This window comes from Mirounga angustirostris, unplaced genomic scaffold (assembly GCF_029215605.1).
Source record: "Mirounga angustirostris isolate CCGP_5_RB_7025 unplaced genomic scaffold, mMirAng1.0.hap1 SCAF_2, whole genome shotgun sequence".
In the NCBI taxonomy this organism is placed as follows: domain Eukaryota; kingdom Metazoa; phylum Chordata; class Mammalia; order Carnivora; family Phocidae; genus Mirounga; species Mirounga angustirostris.
In genome coordinates, this window is record NW_026991710.1 from 39,819,637 (window position 1) to 39,838,306 (window position 18,670).

Below are 18,670 nucleotides of genomic sequence, written 5' to 3' on the forward strand. Positions count from 1 at the left end.
TTTAGTATAAAATTAAGCAAACAAGGTTGTTTCCAAATACAAATATAAGTAGTGACAACCATAAATATAAGCAAGGAAATAGTTACTATAAAAGGCAGATGGAGGTAACAAATAGGATTGGGGCGTGGGGGAAACCAAAGCCAGACAGGGACTTTGGTAGACTTCTGAGATGCAACAATACTGTATTTTTTGACCTGGGTGAAGTTATATGGTGTTGACTTTTTAACTATTTGTTAAATTGTCCATGTATGTATTACGTACTTTTGAGTAGGTAGTAATTTCATTGTTTAAAAAAACCAGGTGTGCAAGTATGTGTTATCTCAAAAGCCAGATTATATTCTGAAAGAGCTGAAAAGCAGTTCCAACGGAAGCTGATTAAAATGCATAATATATAATGACTGTATCTTCATTACAGACTTCACACCAAAAAATAGAGGCTTTTCTAAAACATCCAACCTTGATATTCATTTAAAGATGAGATGTCCTACTCTTTCCACTCAACGTGGGATGGTTTTCTTCTACTCTACTCAGCCCTTAACATCATTCTGCTAACACGTGGGGCATATGTCATTTCAAACACCTTACCAAGAACCAATACTATCTAGTTCAAAATGTCCCATTTTAATCCCAACAATTAAAAAAAGCTTTTTAAAAATAATTATAGAGAGCTTGCAAAACAATACTGTTTATGGATAAATACCCATCCCATCATCACCATAGCTAGCACATATATAGCACTAAGGCATTTACATATACTAAGACATTTACATTTAACTCATTAATACTCAGTACTCAGAAGTGAGCAGTATTATTTCCCCCATTTTATACATGAACAATTTTGAGTTACAGACACATTAAATAATTTGCTCAAGTAAAAAGAAGAAAAGCTTCACAGGGATGATAAAACCAAATTCAGAAATAATTTTTAAAAGTAGAATTGTATATGTGGGGCACAGTTTAAAGGTGCAGTTCTTCATGGTATCTTAAATCTTCTTTTTGTTAAATTCAAACCAGTCCAGAAGATATACAGAGTATATATGAGAGCATCAGTGGAGCTAGAAGGATATGTCTATACCACTTCCACAGTTCAGTTTCATTCACATTCAAACAAACATTTACCAACCACCTAATGTGTACAAACAGGGAACAAGGGGCTGGATACAAGGATAAATATGACATAGTGCCTGCCCCCAAGAAATCTATAGTATGGGGAAGGGAGGAGAAAGTAAACAAGAATTTATCAGTACATCAGAATTTATCATAATCCCATACCTTAACTCCAAGTATAAGATACCCACTGCAGATTCAAATGACACAGTTCTTGGTTGATCCTAAGTATGACTTCATTCTATAGCTTAGTGGGTCTCAAAACCGTAATGCCAGACCAACAATATCACTATCACATATAAGATTAGAAATGCAAATTCTTGGGCCCCTACTCCAGGCCCTCAAAATCAGAAATTCTGGGGCAGGGCCCATTAATCTGTTTTAAGAAGCCCTTGAACTGATTGTTTGAGAAGCACTGCTGTAGTCTTAACAATGTCCAGAGGTCATAAACTAGAATAAGTTCTATTAGACACAAGGATATTCACCTGTCCACTCTTAGACTGTTTCGAACTATAACAGCTACTTGGATTGTTCCCAAACTAAGTCTATTTATTTCAAGAGAGCCCAAGGAGACTCTAGCAATACTAGGGCTCCAGATGGGCCTAGAGTCCAAAAATCATGAGCATGGAAAACTAATTTTTATATAAACAGTGATCACTCATCTAGTCCCACCAAATGTCGTAACATTATCACAACTGAATCATAGCCAAGGAAATGCTAAACTGCAAATTAGCAATCCCTGAATTTAATTTTGTTATTTCGAAATACAATCTCATACCAAGTTACTGAATCATTAAAAATGTAACATTCTCAACCACTTATTACCTGGAATCTGAATTTGGACAGAAGAAAATTTATTTTAACAAGGAAGAAGTCAGGATTTGAAGAAATCAGAAAATTAAATTAGAAATATCCCAATGCCCTTAGTTTCACTTATATAATAAAGACAGGGTTCTTAAAATAATCATTTATTGCTTGAAATGGTCTCCCTTTTAATAATCTTACATAACTTTTAAAATACTCAATTCAATTTCCAATAGTTCTTAAACAGAAATCCATAAAAAGCATCCAAAGTTTTAGTTAAAACAGGAAAAAACGAAAGAAGACAAAACCAGAGAGGGAGACAAACCATAAGAGACTCTTAATCTCAGGAAACAAACTGAGGGTTGCTGGAATAAAGGGGTGTGGGAGGGATGGGGTGGCTGAATGATGGACATTGGGGAGGGTATTTGCTATGGTGAGCACTGTGAATTGTGTAAGACTGATGAACCACAGACCTGTACCCCTGAAACAAATAATACATTATATGTTATTTAAAAAAAAGGAAATATTGTTAACAAAAAGGCATATTATGCATTAATTTCTGTTTTTATTTAATCAAAGAGAATGACTACTATATTTAAGGCTTTGTCATCATCTCTCCCTGACTCTAAAGAGGATGAGAGATAAGTGCATAAAGACAAAGAATTAAAATTAAAGTGGTACTGTTAGTACATCTGTAAGTCAAAAGGATTTCCTTTATAAATGTCCAACCAAATCAAATCACTGTCACTGCCGCATCTCCAACAACAAAGGAAATACTCTGACTTTTAAACTGACCAATTATTAAAAATAAATAAATAAATAAATAAATAAATTGACCAATCACAGATAGACCACTTTGGTTTCCAAATTATCACCAAGATAAATCACCAGTGAGGTTTTTTTTTACAACTTTATACTCTGAACAATTTTTCTAAACTATTTTTGATACTTTCAGTACAAATACAATGCATATACAAGCATCAGAATCTTTAAAAATAAAACTTTATATATAAGTGCTTTATATTAATTCAAGATAATAATGAACCTTAAAGTTCACACACACACACACACACACACACACAAATATGCTTTTTAAATATCCTACTATGGATTTACTGCCTAACTGCCTATGACCCACACAGTTCTTTACCTATTTATATTCTAAGGGATGGAGGGGTAAGCACTAGGTCAATACTTTATCATATAAAGTATATAAGCCATCTTTAAAACTGCTTTTAAAAAAATCTTCAAAGAGTCATTCCTAGTTCTAATACCCCAAAATTTCATAAAGAGATGTACATCTACAGTTAGTATATATTACATTTTTATAGACATCAATCACATTTTCCTCTCTGGACCCACATTTCTAGCAGGTTCAAAAAAGACCCAAAATAAGAAGACCAAGAAGAAAAGAGAAAATCCAGAGAAACAATGCCCAAGAAATACAACTTAAAAGGTTCTATTAAAGCTTACCTCTTTAGGACACTGATTTTTGCAACAACTAAGGAGGTTCTTTTCATTTACATCAGCTTTGGTTATCGTTCTAAAAATAAGAGGAAGTTGTGATGACATTCAAACCAAAGTCCATTTTATAGCATAATCTCTCTAAAAATAATTTCCAACATATCCATAAAATTGTTTTATTTCATTTTTTCTTGAAAAGTATTTTAATTGTGTATCATCTGTAACAACTGTCTTCAAATTACTTACCTGGTCTGATAACTGAAACCTTCCAGCCCTTTATCTATTACCAATAAATCAAATGTCAAAAGGGCAATCACTGCAAAAAGGAAGTATAAAACACAAAATATCACCTGTGCCTGGCCTTTAATAGGTCCTGCTATTAAGGGGTCCCTGGGTGGCTCAGTCCCTTAAGCATCTGACTCTTGATTTTGGCTCAGGTCATGATCTCCAGGTGAGGGAATCAAGCCTCAAATGGGGCTCCACGCTCAGCCCAGAGTCTGCTGGAAATTCTCTCTCCCTCTACCCCTTCCCCTGCGTGCCCTCATGCACTCTCTCTCTCAAATAAATGGGTAAATTTTTTTTTAATTTATTCATTCGAGACACAGAGATACAAAGAGAGAGAATATGAGCAGGTGGAGCAGTAGAGGGAGGGGAAGAAGCAGGCCCCCCGCTGAGCAGGGAGCCCGATGCAGGGCTCCATCCCAGGACCCTGGGACCATGACCTGAGCCGAAGGCAGACGCTTAACCATCTGAGCCACCCAGGTGGCCCTAAATGGATAAAATCTAAAAAAAAAAAAATTTCATATTATCTTCCCCTGTAGAGCAATCATTATTCATAACTATCACCTTCCTAAAGCTTCTACATAAAAGATTAAAAACTAATGATTCAATATATTACTTAAAAAATGACACAGAAAATGCTCACCCAGATTTTTTTTAAATTTTTATTTAAATTCCAATTAGTTACATAAATTGTAATATTAGTTTCAGGTGTACAATATCATGATTCCACACTTCCATACAACACCCGGTGCTCATCACAACAAGTGCCCTCCTTAATCCCCATCACCTGTTTCACCCATCCCCCCCCCAAACACCTCCCCTCTGGTAACCAGCAGTTTGTTCTCCATAGTTAAGAGTCTTGTTTCTTGGTTTGCCTCTCTCTTTTTTTCCCTATGCTTGTTTGTTTTGTTTCTTAAAGAACAACAACAAAAAATTACTTCGAATTGAAGAATTTAATTTAGTAAGCTTATTTTAGGAAAGCTTTTTTGGTTTGTAAGCTATCAATGTTAGAAATGGATTCATTTTAGACTTGATCATTTTAGATCAGTCTGTGTGCTTTTCTATTTGCTTGGTGGGCAATTCAGGAAAAGTCACAAACACCAAGGAATAAAACTACTTTGTCACAGACAGTTGAATATAATCACAATAGACCCTGCATGTCAGTAACTAGTGACATCCTTAAGATCCCTATCACATGTAGGTCAGTATTCTCTTCCCATTATCTTTCTTCTACTTTTGATTCTTTCTTTTCCTGCTTTTATTTCCCTTTATTAGACATAACTGCCAAAATATACCATAAGTTTAGCCTAACTAACATCAAAACTATTACCTTAAGTATATGTATAAATTAACACAAATGTACTCTAAGGTAACATATGCAATTTTCTTAGCAAAAATTCACTTAATAATATCACAAAGTCTTTATACTGGCTCTATTAAAAGTCCTATTTTCATTCTTACAGGTATGGTGCTCACCTCTGAAATTTCTTTTTTTTTTAAAGATTTTATTTCTTTGAGAGAGAGAGAGAGAGCACAAGCAGGAGGAGTAGAGGAGGGAGAAGCAGGCTCCCCACTGAGCAAGGAGCCCACTGCGGTACTCAATCCTTGGACTCAATCCTGGGACTCTGGGATCATGACCTGAGCCAACAGCAGATGCTTAACCAACTCAGCCACCCAGGCACCCCAGCTCACCTCTGAACTTAAGAAACTTAAGACTTAATATCATTTTGTTCTTTTCACTTTATAATTAGGAATCAACTAATTTTCCAACACCTGTATCTCTTATATCTAATTTCTATAGAAGAAATTACATGAAGCAGAGAAGAACTAAAAAGGTAATATGAAATAATTCACTGAATTGAAAGTAAATGAAATTATCATAATGAATACTGAGTCTGAAGAATTCTCTATAAATACATACACTTCATGTTTTTGGAGGCCTTTTAAAAACAGATTTATTAAGGTATGATGCAGAACACAATAATGTACACATTTGAAGTGGAAAATCTGGTAAGATTTGACATATGTTTACACCTATGAAACCATCACCACAATCAAGATAATGGACATACCCATCACCCTCAAAAGTTTCCTGTGTCCCTTTGGAATATCTTTATTTTGCCCATCACCTGATAGGCAACCACTGATACGCTTTTTGTTGTATAGATTAGCTTCCATTTTCAAGAATTTTACATAATCAAATCATAGAGCATTAGTCTTTTTTGTTTGGCTTCTTTCACTGAAATCTTGAGATTTCACATTTTGAGGTTCATTCATGATATTGCAAATAACAAGTTTATTTTTATTGCTGAATTTATTCCATTGTATGGATATACTACCATTTGTTTGTTTGTTTATTTTAAAGATTTTATTTATTTATTTGGCAGAGAGAGACACAGCGAGACAGGGAACACAAGCAGGGGGAGTGGGAGAGGGAGAAGCAGGCTTCCCGCTGAGCAGGGAGCCCGATGCGGGGCTTGATCCCAGGACCCCGCGATCATGACCTGAGCCGAAGGCAGATGCTTAACAACTGAGCCACCCAGGCACCCCCTACCACTTGTTTATTCACCTGCTGTTGGACATTTGGGTTATTTCCAGTTTTGGGTTATTACATATAAAAATATTATGAACATTCATGTACAAATCTTGTATGGACATACATTTCTCTTGGTTAAGTACCTAGGAATAGAATAGTTGTATCATATGGCAGGCAGACGTATAACTTTTTAAGAAACTGCTAAACCTTTTTCCAAGTGGCTGTTTCATTTTACATTCATATTAGCAGTGTATGAGTTCTAATTCTTCCATATCTTCTCCAACACTTAATACTGTCAGTCTTTTGTCTTTTTTTTTGTCTTTTTAATTTTAGCCATGCTAACAGGTACGTAGTTGTATCTTACCATGATTTTTTTAGTTTTTATTTAAATTCCAATTAATGTACAGTGTAATACTAGTTTCAGGTGTACAATATAGTGATTCAATACTTTCATACAACACCTAGTGCTCATCACAAGTGTACTCCTTAATCCCCATCACCTATTTCACCCATCCCCCCACCCACTTCCCTTTAGTAACCATCAGTTTGTTCTCTATAGTTAAGACTCTGTTTCTTGGTTTACCACTTGCTTTTTCCCCCCCTTTGCTTGTTTTCTATCTTAAATTCCATATGAGTGAAATCATGGTATTTGTCTTTGTCTGACTGACTTATCTCACTTTGCATAATACTCTCTACCTCCAACCATGTCATTGCAAATGGCAAGATTTCTTTCTTTTTTATGGCTGAGTAATATTCCATTGTATATACATATACATCTTCACCCATTCATCAGTTGATTGACATTTGGGCTGTTTCTATAATTTAGCTATTGTAGAACTGCTATAAACATCAGGGTGCATGTATGTCTTCAAATGAGTATTTTTGTATTCTTTGGGTAAATACCTAGTAGTGCAATAGCAGGATCATAGGGTAGTTCTATTTTTAATGTTTTGAGAATACTCTATACTATTTTCCACAGTGGCTGCACCAGCTTGCATTCCCACCAACAGTGCAAGAGGGTTCCCCTTTCTCTACATCCTCACCAACAACTGTTGTTTCTTGTGTAGTTGACTTCATTCTGACAGGGTGTGGTGATATCTCATTATAGTTATGGTATTATAGTTTGGTATGCCTCTCCCTGAGGAGAGTGATGTTGAGCATCTTTTCATGTGTCTGTTGGCCATCTGTAGGTCTTCTTTGGAAAAATATCTATTCATGTCTTTGGCCCATTTTGTAATTCAATTATCCATTTTTTGGATGTTGAGTTTTATAAGTTCTCTATATATTTTGGATAGTAACCCTTTTTCAAATATGTCATTTGCAAATATTTTCTCCCATTCCATAGGCTGCCTTTTAGTTTTATTGATTGTTTCCTTTGCTGTGCAGAGCTTTTTATTTTGATGAAGTCCCAATAGTTTGTTTGGTTTTGTTTCCTTTACCTCAGGAGACATCTAGTAAGAAGTTGCTACTGCCAATGTCAAAGAAGTTACGGCCTGTGTTCTCTTCAAAGATTTATTGGTTTCCTGTCTCACATTTAGATCTTCAATCCATTTTGAATTTATTTTTGTGTATGGTATGAGAAAGTGGTCCCGTTTCATTCTTTTGCATGTTGCTATCCAGTTTTCCCAACACCATTTGTTGAAGAGATTGTCTTTTTTCCATTGGATATTCTTTCCTGCTTTGTAGAAGATTAACTTCCCATATATTTGTGGGTTCATTCCTGGGTTTTCTATCCTGTTCACCTGATATATGTGTCTATTTTTGTGCTAGTACCATACTGTTTTGATTACCACAGCTTTGTAATATAACTTGAAGTCTGGAACTGTGATGCCTCCAGCTTTGCTTTGCTTTTTCAAGGCTGCTTTGGCTACTGGGGGTCTTCTGTAGTTCCATACAAATTTTAGGATTAAGTGTTCTAGCTCTGTGAAAAATGCTGGTGGTATTTTGATAGGGATTGCATTAAATGTGTAGACTGCTTTGGGTAATATAAGCATTTTAATAATATTTGTTCTTCTAATACATGAGCATGGGATGTCTGTTTCTTTGTGTCATCTTCAATTTCTTTCATCAGTGTTTTATAGTTTTCAGAGTACAGGTCTTTCACCTCTTTGATTAGGTTTATTGCTAGGTATCTTATGGTTTTTGGTGCAGTTGTAAATGGGAATGATTCCTTGATTTCTCTTTCTGTTGCATCATTATTGGTGTATAGAAATGCTAACAGATTTCTGTATATTTTTGTATCCTTGACTTTACTGAATTCATTTAGCAGTTCTAGCAGCCTTCTGAGTAGAGCCTTTTGGGCTTTCTCTATAGAGTATCATATGCCTTCTGCAAATAGTTAAAGTCTGACTTCTTCCTTGCCGGTCTGGATGCCTTTTATTTCTTTTTGTTGTCTAATTGCTGTGGCTAGGAGTTCCAGTACTATTTTGAATAAAAGTGAGAATGGCCATCCCTGTCTTGTTCCTGATCATAGAGGAAAAGTTCTCAGTTTCTCCCCAGTGAGGATGATATCAGCTGTGGGCTTTTCATATATGGCCTTTATCACACTGAGGTATGTTCCCTCTAAGTCTACTTCGTTGAGGGATTTTATTATGAATCGATGTTGTACTTTGTCAAATGCTTTTTCTGCATCTATCGAAAGGATCATATGGTTTTAATCCTTTCTCCTATTAATGTGATGTATCACATTGATTGATTTGTGAATATTGAATCACGCTTGCTGCCCAGGATTTAATCCCACTTGGTCACAGTGAATGATTTTTTTTTTTTAATGTTGGATTCAGTTTGCTAGTATTTTATTGAGAATTTCTGCATCTGTGTTCATCAGGAATATTGGCCTGTAGTTCTCTTTTTTAGTGATATCTGTATCTGGTTTTGACATCAGGGTAATGCTGGCCTCATAGAATGAATTTAAAAGTTTTCCTTCCTTTTTCTATTTTTTGGAATAGTTTGAGAAGAACAGTTATTAACTCTTCTCTAAATGTTTGGTAGAATTCTCCTGTGAAGCCATCTGGTCCTGTACTTTTGTTTGTTGGGAGTTTTTCAATTACTGATTCAATTTCTTTGCTGGTTACCAGTATGTTCAAGTTTTCTATTTCTTCCTGTTTCAGTTTTCATAGTTTATATGTTTCTAAGAATGTATTCATGTCTTCTAGTTTGTTCAATTTGTTGGCATACAGTTTTTCATGATACTCTAATTGTTTGTATTTCTATGATACTGGATGTTATTTCTTCTCATTTGTGATTTTATTTATTTGGGTCCTTTCTCTTTCCTTTTTGATAAGTCTGGCTAGAGGTTTATCAATTTTATTAATTTTTTTCAAAGAACCAGATCCTTGTTTCATTGATCTGTTCTATTGTTTTCTTTTCTATATATTTATTTCTGCTCTAATCTCTATTATTTCCTTCCTTCTGCTGGCTTTAGGCTTCATTTGTTGCTCTTTTTCCAATTCCTTTAGGTATAAGGTTAGGTTGTTTATTTGAGATTTTTCTTGCTTCCTGAGGTAGGCCTGTATTGCTATATTCTTCCCTCTTAGGACCGTTTTTGCTGCATCCCAAAGGTTTTGGACCATTGTGTTTTCATTTTCATTTGTTTCCATGTATTTTTTTCTTTATTTCTTCCTTGGTTTCCTGGTTGGTCCATTCATTGTTTAGTAGCATGTTCTTTAACCTCCATGTATTTGTGGTTTTTCCAGATTTTTTCTTGTGGTTGACTTCTAGTTTCATAGTGTTGTGGTAGAAAAGGTGCATGGTATGGCTTTAATCTTTTTGTATTTGTTGAGGCCTCTTTTGTAACCTAATATGTGATCTATCCTGAAGAATGTTCCATGTACACTTGAAAAGAATGTGTATTCTGCTGAAAAACACACACTTCAAATGTATTCAAGGAAAGGAAAAAGGAACTCCAGACAATTGTAGTAATGGAAGCCACCTCAATCCATATATATCCACACATCCCCCCTAAAAATCGTTCAGCTCATTAATAAAATCACTCAAATCCCATAACTTCCAAATAACTAGAAGATACAAATTTCTACAAATTTCAAAATTACCTATAAGTAGAAAAATAAATACCAATTCATAGCAGAGCTATTTCTCAAGCTCCCTCAGCAAATCATTTCAGAGAACCAGGAGAGTTCTGGAAAAACTGAGCAGAAAAGAGAAGAGGGTAACTGAGCTAACATCACACCAAAAAGAGAAAGTCCACCCAGATGTGAAAAATCTTGGTAGATCAGAGCACTAACTATGGGAAGAAACTTTAAAAAGTGTACAAGAATCAAGGAGCCAATCTTGGAAAGGCAACACTCTGGACAAGAAGGTAGAAAAGTAAACTCACCCTTTGGAGACGGTATGATGAAGGGAAAAAGAAGTAAGAAAGGGAAATTCAGGCCCTGCAAGACCAAAGAAAATCTCTTTCCTCAGTATCCCTCATTAATAAAGCAAAATTGCCATCTTCACTTTCCCTATAAAACTTCTAAAGCTAAAGTAATATTTTATTCTTAAAATTTCAACAAAACAGGGGCGCCTGGGTGGCTCAGCCGTTAAGCGTCTGCCTTCGGCTCAGGTCATAATCCCAGAGTCCTGGGATCAAGCCCCGCATCGGGCTCCCTGCTGGGCGGGAAGCCTGCTTCTCCCTCTCCCACTCCCCCTGCTTGTGTTCCTGCTCTCGCTCGCTCTCTCTCTGTGTCAAATAAATAAATAAAATCTTTAAAAAAAAAAAAAAATTTCAACAAAACAATTTTCATATTTAAAAAGAATGAAATTTGACTTTTCCAATTTAAGAAAACATGAGCCTAGAGTATAAGTGACAAAAACAAATTTAAGGGTGCCTGAGTGGCTCAGTTGATTAAGTGACTACCTTCAGCTGAGGTCATGATCCCAGAGTCCCAGAATCAAGTCCCGCATTGGGCTCCCCGCTCAGTGGGGAGCCTGCTTCTCCCTCTGACCCTCCCCACTCATGTGCTCTCTCTCTCGCTCACTCTCTGTCAAATAAATAAAATCTTTAAGAAAATTTAATATTAACAGGCATTTCTCAAAAAGTACTTATGTTCAAAAAATCAGAAACAAAGTCATATTCCCAAATTTAACTTCAATAAAATACACTTACAAAGAGCCCACTTTACAAACTTGGGTGAATGAAGCTGAACAAGTTAGTAAATTATGTTAGATTGTGATTAAGTAGAAAAAAATGGGAATTTTTTTCCCCTCCACATAATCCACAAGCAAAAACATGCATTTTATTAAGTGTACATATTTTTTAAGTAAAGGAAATATAGAAGTCATAGCGTACTATGACAAATGCCATAACAGCTACATTTATAATAAAAGTCCGTAATTTAAAAATTATGCCTCAATAACTATGTGCACTTCAACTTTTCATCCAACAAAATTCTAGTTTGACACTGTTATTCGAGCAATCTGCTATAGGAATGTTTCTATATTTTTTAAAGCAGCGATACAACCTTTTTCCTTAAAAAATCTTATACAGAATCCCCAAGTGGAAAAAAAACCAGAATTGTCTTTGAATTGTATTGTCTTTTAATTGTATTTACAAGGTGAAATATTCTACGTTTCTTTCTTCAGGTCCCTACTGGAAAATCTAGTCTTCTAACATCTACGGGCAACACTGAATAATGTTCCTTGAAGTACTCTTTATAGGGTTCTGAATTATGAAAAGATACTAGTTAAAAATAATTATAGTAAAACAAGAATATTTCTTCAGTCCACTTACCTACATTCCACATATAGGCTTGTGATCTTGCAGTGACATTTTATTCTAAGCATCTGAACACAAGGAGGACATTCTCCAGGGTGACATGGCAAAACACATGGATGGGGACAACCCAGAGGCCGTGATTTAGAGCACCCTTCTTCACACTGAAGGCATTCTGGGCCAGCCTAGGTAGTAAGGAAATAAATCATCTAAGTACAGAAGTCTAACATTTCCATATATTAAAATTATAAAATTTATGTATCCCATTAAAAGAAGGTACTTTTGCAGCTCTTAGGAATACAGTTAATAAAATGGTGCACTCTTAAAAATGGTTTCACTCTTAAAAATATTCAAAATAAAAAAATACATATTCAAAATGAAGAACAGCAAGATTATCAATATGACCACTATTCACAAAGAGTTTTATGTCTACAAACCTCATTAAATCAAACTGCTTCATCTTGAAATTGTACTTGATTGCGAGTATTCCTACTAAAAATGTAAATTAGTTCCTAAAGAATAGTCAGTAGCAGAACAAAATAAAACTGTTTTTTTATATTTTATTAATTTGAGAGAGAGAGAAAGAGGGAAAGAGAGAGAGCACAAGCAGGAGGAGCGACAGAGGCAGAGGGAGAAGCAGGCTCCCCGCTGAGCAGGAAGCCTGATGCGGGGCTCGATCCCAGGACCCCAGGATCATGACCTGAGCCGAAGGCAGATGCTTAACTGACTGAGCCACCCAGGCACCCCAAAATAAAACACTGTTAATTCATTTCCACCCAACAAACATGATCACCATCAAACTAAAGAAATCAACACTCTGTTAATACATAAATAAAAATTCCCAAAGCATGCAATGTTCTGGAGACACTGCTCTCACCTTGCCAAAGAGAAACATGCATAAAGGGGAAAAAGGAGAATGACCAGCAGTTTATGTTTTAACGTACTTCAATGGACCAAAATTACATTACTTTTACAAATTCATGTATTTCTTTTTTTTTTTTTTTGAAGATTTTATTTATTTATTTGAGAGAGAGAAACCACATGAGAGGAGGGAAGGTCAGAGCGTGAAGCAGACTCCCTGCCAAGCAGGGAGCCCGATGCAGGACTCGATCCAGGGACTCCAGGATCATGACCTGAGCCGAAGGCAGTCACTTAACCAACTGAGCCACCCAGGCGCCCTACAAATACATGTATTTCAATGTAACTCAACAAGGCACATCTCTGCTCTAGGAATTTAATAATTTAACTACCATCTACCTACTAAAGAAGTTTAAAAATTATTATTGCAGGCTATTACTTATTTTCACATGTCATACATGAGATAAAGTAAGAGAGCTACAGACAGGGATACTGTCTTAAAGTTTAAAAATTTTGTTATCATTCCTAAGTATAGCCATGATTACAAAAGAGTGATTATGTCAATAAAAATCTAAACTATTTTTGACATGTAGGACTATGTCAAAAAAAATCTAAGCTATTTTGACATGTAGAAACACAAAAAGTGTTTCAATTATGAGACATTCTTCTAAAAATAATTTCTATTTTTTATTTTTAAAAGTACATTAATTTATTCTACATTCTTTCAGCATCATATGCCAGGAATTATTCACATGCTGGGAATATGCAAAATGGGAGAGATCCCTGACCTAAGAAACTTAAATTTAAGTGAGGGAGGTAAAGAACATAATAGAATGTCTTCATAAATACTCTGAAAAAAGAAAAAGCAGGTTAAGAGGGAGTAAAAGGAGCAGTAAGAAGGAAGCCTATCTGATAAAGTTCATGTTTGAACAGAATAAATAAGGGAGAGAGTCATAAAAATGTAGAGTCCCAGAGAAAAGAACACTAAGTGCAAAGCCTCTGACGTAGAACAAATCTGGAATATTCAAGAAATAGCAAGAACAGAAGTAGAAATGAGGGCGCCTGGGTGGCTCAGTTGGTTAAGCGACTGCCTTCGGCTCAGGTCATGATCCCAGGGTCCTGGGATCGAGTCCCACATCGGGCTCCCAGCTCAGCAGGAAGCCTGCTTCTCCCTCTCCCACTCCCCCTGCTTGTGTTCCTGCTCTCGCTGTCTCTGTCTCTGTCAAATAAATAAATAAAATCTAAAAAAAAAAAAAGAAGTAGAAATGAGCACGTGAGTGATGAGTGAAGAGGGAGGAAAGGTAGTCAGAAGTTAGATCATTATAAAACCTTATAGGCCATCATAAGGCCATTTGGATTTTATCCTAAGAGTAACTGAAAGCTACTGATGGGTTTTGAACGGGAGATAACACACCTGACTTACATTTTTTTTTTTTTACTTACATTTTTAAAAGATGAATCTAGCTGATGCAGTAAGAGAAAAGTGGGAGTAGAGAAGTTGGCTGGGAGAATAGTACAGACATCTCTAGGGAAGAAATGATGGTGGCTTGGATGAGGATGTTGGTGGTGAAGGTTATAAGAAATGGTCAGATTCAGGGATGTACTTTGAAGATAAACCTGACAAGGATGTTGTGAGACAAGGACAATGAAGAAAGAAATCAAGAAATGCTCCTCCCTTTAATCAGCAGAACTGGGTAAAACTGGTAATACAACTTTCTGAAATGGGAAAGACTAGGAGAAAGATAGGCCGAGAAATCTCAAAATACGCAAATATAACCAAAGATGACACACACAGTCTGTTTCACTTGTTTTTTCCTGGCTATGTGGTACACCTGCAATAATCTTTCACTTAAACAACATGAACAGAAGAACATACTGGGCTGGGAGTTAAGACAGGGATACTACTACTCTCTGATTACTACTGTCCTGTTACATGATCATGAACAAGTCACTTGACAACCTTCAGTTTCCCTATCTGCAAAAGAAGAATTATATTGATGATATGAGGCTCCTTCCTTCCAATTATGAAAAAAAAAATTACTAAATCTCTACTTGCTAAACTATCTTCCTGGATCACTTCCAATACAGCAAGCCTGGCTGTCAAATATCTTACACAGTTCTCCTTTAAAAAAAAAGAAAACAAATTTTAACCCAGGGATCAATATTGGGATAATCCACAATAATTCCCTAATCAGTCATATCAGCTTTTAAAATGAGTTTTTTTTCTGATTCATAGGACAGCTGGAAATCCAGAGAAGATAGCAATCCTAATTTTAAGCAATGAGATGATGAGAAGGAAAGCAGAATAAACATTTGGGTTACTTTACAAATTGGAAAATAAATCTTGATAGGTAAAATTCTTTTTTTCCCATTTTATTAACATATATTTGACATTTTGTAAATTTAAGGTGTTCAACATTTACGTACTGTAATAAGATTGTCACTGTAGCAATAATTAGTACCTCTATCACATTATAAAATTATCCCTTGTTTTTAACGGCTGGAATAATTAAGTTCCAATCTCTTAGTGAGATTGATGATCATAACAAAATTCTTTTTTTTTAAATCAATGAAACATCACACATCACACACATTGCCCTTAGCACTGTTTCTCAAACATTTTTGTGCATGATCAATCACTTGGCAATCGTTAAAATACTTAGGTGAGACCTGAGATTTTGCATTTCCAACAAGATTCCAGGTGATGCCCATCACTCAGACAACACTGCATGGCAAGGGTCTATCACATACATAATTATATAAGAAATATATGTGCCTATGTGTGATTATGTACATATATTTTCTTTTTTTCTTTTTTTTTTGGTACAGATTTTTCCCAAAGAGAAAAGACTATCTTCATTATTTCTTCTTTCAGTCACTCAAAAATATTTGTACTCAGGTTTGCTTGGGAAATACACACACTTCATTTGCCATCAGTCTCACACCTTTCCCCAGTTAACCACTGTTCCACTCACTCCAGCCAATGAATTAGACAATAGGGATATATTTGTTGTTAATGGTAGCAATCAAAGGCACTGCTTGTAAGAATAGCCTTAATTGGACTGAGATCTGCCAGTAAGGCCACGGAAAGAGACCAGAACAGAGATAAGAAGCAAAAGAGTTTTGATTCCAGTCAATTCAATAAACACTTTTAAATACCTGCTATGTTATAGGCTCTGTGCTAGAATTCAAGGTAGAAACTGCATTAGAATTCCAGAGCCATCTGGGTCAAGAGAGACATACAAGGAGATCTTTTCTAATGGGTCTCACTTGAGATGTTACAGTAAGGAATTCATTTTAAAGAGTTTATGAATTATTTCATTTTTAATATATAAATTATAATGACTGCAAAGTAATCCCCCAAATAATGTAATTTTCACTCACTTGCACTGCCTCAGCCTTCCATGAATGGGAGATAAAGATGGACTTGTAGCTAAATTAAGAACTGCACATAACTTATAACCCATATTTTACCACAGCCATTACCCATGAAGCAATGCTGGGATAATCCAAGATAATTCCCCAATCAGTGTCATATCAGCTCTTGAAGTGAGTTGTTGTTTTTTTTTTTCAACTCACTTGATGTTCTGGAAATCCAGAGGAGGAAAGCCATACAGCAGCTATAGTCTCACTAAAGTGGTTTTGAATTATTATGTTAGTATGATCTTATAATTCCAATATCTTTTTCATTTTATCATGAGTACATTTTTATTAAGGATTAAAGCATGGATCGATGAAGAAATTATAAGCTATACATTCACATGTCTGCACATGAGCGAGAATGATACTATGGAGGCTTAGGTTATCATGCTTTACAATCACCAAATCAAAGACCAAAAAAATAATGCAAGTGAAATTTTCAATTACAATTCATATTAATAACTTAAACATTTGTAAATTTAATGTTAGTTAATAAAATGAATCTTAAAATTTTTGCTTATTCCTCATTAAACACACTTGCTAATAGTATTGATTCCCTGAAGAATGGAAGTCTACAAAAAAACATTAAATATTTTTAAAATATATAATTTTCTATATAACAAAAGTTTATTTTTTATTCACACACCATGTCAAATGTAGCCTGGCAGGGGACTCTGGCAAATCAGTTATTCTGGGACACTGGAGGATGGAGACTTAGTTTTTAACTGTATCACATGGGACATAACAACCTCCTCAATCACAGAAGTAGAGAAAAAGTAGAGTGGTTAAATGAATAGACATTTCTGCAAAGAAGACATGGCCAACAGGCACATGAAAAAGTGCTCAACATCACCTGGCATCAGGGAAATACAAATCAAAACCTCAATGAGATAACACCTCACACCAGTCAGATGGTTAAAATTAACAAGTCAGGAAACGACAGATATTGGCGAGGATGGGGAGAAAGGAGAACGCTCCTACACTGTCAGTGGGAATGCAAGCTGGTGCAGCCACTCTGGAAAACAGTATGGAGGTTCCTCAAGAAGTTGAAAATAGAGCTACCCTATGTCCCAGCAATTGCACTACTGGGTATTTACCCCAAAGATACAAATGTAGTGATCCAAAGGGGCACGCGCACCCCAATGTTCATAGCAGCAATGTCCACAACAGCCAAACTATGGAAGGAGCCTAGATGTCCATCAACAGATGAATGAATAAAGAAGATGTGGTGTATATATACAATGGAATATCACTCAGCCATCAAAAAAAACGAAATCTTGCCATTTGCAACAACGTGGATAGAACTAGAGGGTATTATGCTAAGCGAAATAAGTCAATCAGAGAAAGATAAGTATCATATGATCTCAATGATATGAGGAATTTGAGAAACAAGCCAGAGATCATAGGGGAAGAGAGGGAAAAATGAAACAAAATGAAACCAGATAGGGAGACAAACCATAAAAGACTCTTAATCTCAGGAAACAAACTGGGAGTTGCTGGAGTGGAGGTGGGTGGGAGGGATGGGGTGGCTGGGTGATGGACACTGGGGAGGGTATGTACTATGGTGAGCACTGTGAACTGTGTAAGACTGATGAATCACAGACCTGTATCCCTGAAACAAATAATACATTATATGTTAATAATAAATAAATAAATAAAACTGAAAATGTCAGTTCAAAAAAAAAAAGTAGAGTGGTTAATGATAAAAATTTCCCTGACTATTTTTGGAGATGAAAATCATTTCTGCCTTTATTTTCTTGGCCAGAAACTTTCATATGGCCTAGGAAATTCAGAACAGGACACTATTTGTATCTCTGTTTTAATAGGAGTCTTTTATATTTTATTGCTATTGAAAATACTTTTGTTGTTCTATGTTTTTATGTGCTGACGAATTTAAATGTTCAAAAATAAAATTTAATATCATTTAAAATTTGATTAGCTACATTTATTTTTCCTTGTAAAATGGCAATTTTAGAGATCTTTCAATGGTTGACTTCTCATATGCTTTAGAAAATGCTTTTAGTGAATTTCACACACACATGCCCTACATCTGTGATGCTATTTACTTTATTTCCAATGAACGATTGGGAATTTATTAAAATCGGAGGGGAAGACGAACCATGAGAGACTATGGACTCTGAGAAACAAACTGAGGGTTCTAGAGGGGAGGGAAGTGGGAGAATAGGTTAGCCTGGTGATGGGTATTAAAGAGGGCACGTACTGCATGGAGCACTGGGTGTTGTGCACAAACAACGAATCATGGAACACTTCATCTAAAACTAATGATGTAATGTATGGGGATTAACATAAGAATAAAAAATTAAAAAAAAAAAACTAATGATGTATTTATTGTATGGTGACTAACATAACATAATAAAATAAAATTTAAAAAAAAATTGTGAACATTGCCTATCACAGATGTTAGGTTTAAAAAATTACTGAGAACAAATGTTCCAGACTAAAGCCAGAGATATAAATGAACAGAA

General features: G+C 35.4%; 1 protein-coding gene across 6 annotated transcripts in view; it reads right to left on the reverse strand.

The window, feature by feature from the left end:
• Positions 1 to 18,670, reverse strand: part of NFXL1 (nuclear transcription factor, X-box binding like 1) — a 77,757-nt gene that overhangs the window by 13,895 nt on the left and 45,192 nt on the right. For 5 of the 6 annotated variants that reach the window (XM_045881193.3, XM_045881196.3, XM_045881195.3 and 2 more), the window contains exons 18-19: positions 11,925 to 12,091; positions 3,385 to 3,454 (exon numbers count right to left, since the gene is read on the reverse strand). In XM_045881193.3, the coding sequence (XP_045737149.1) occupies positions 3,385 to 3,454; positions 11,925 to 12,091 (237 nt within the window). The remainder of the gene's footprint in view (positions 1 to 3,384; positions 3,455 to 11,924; positions 12,092 to 18,670) is intronic. The other variant, XR_010409387.1, reaches the window with a different exon arrangement.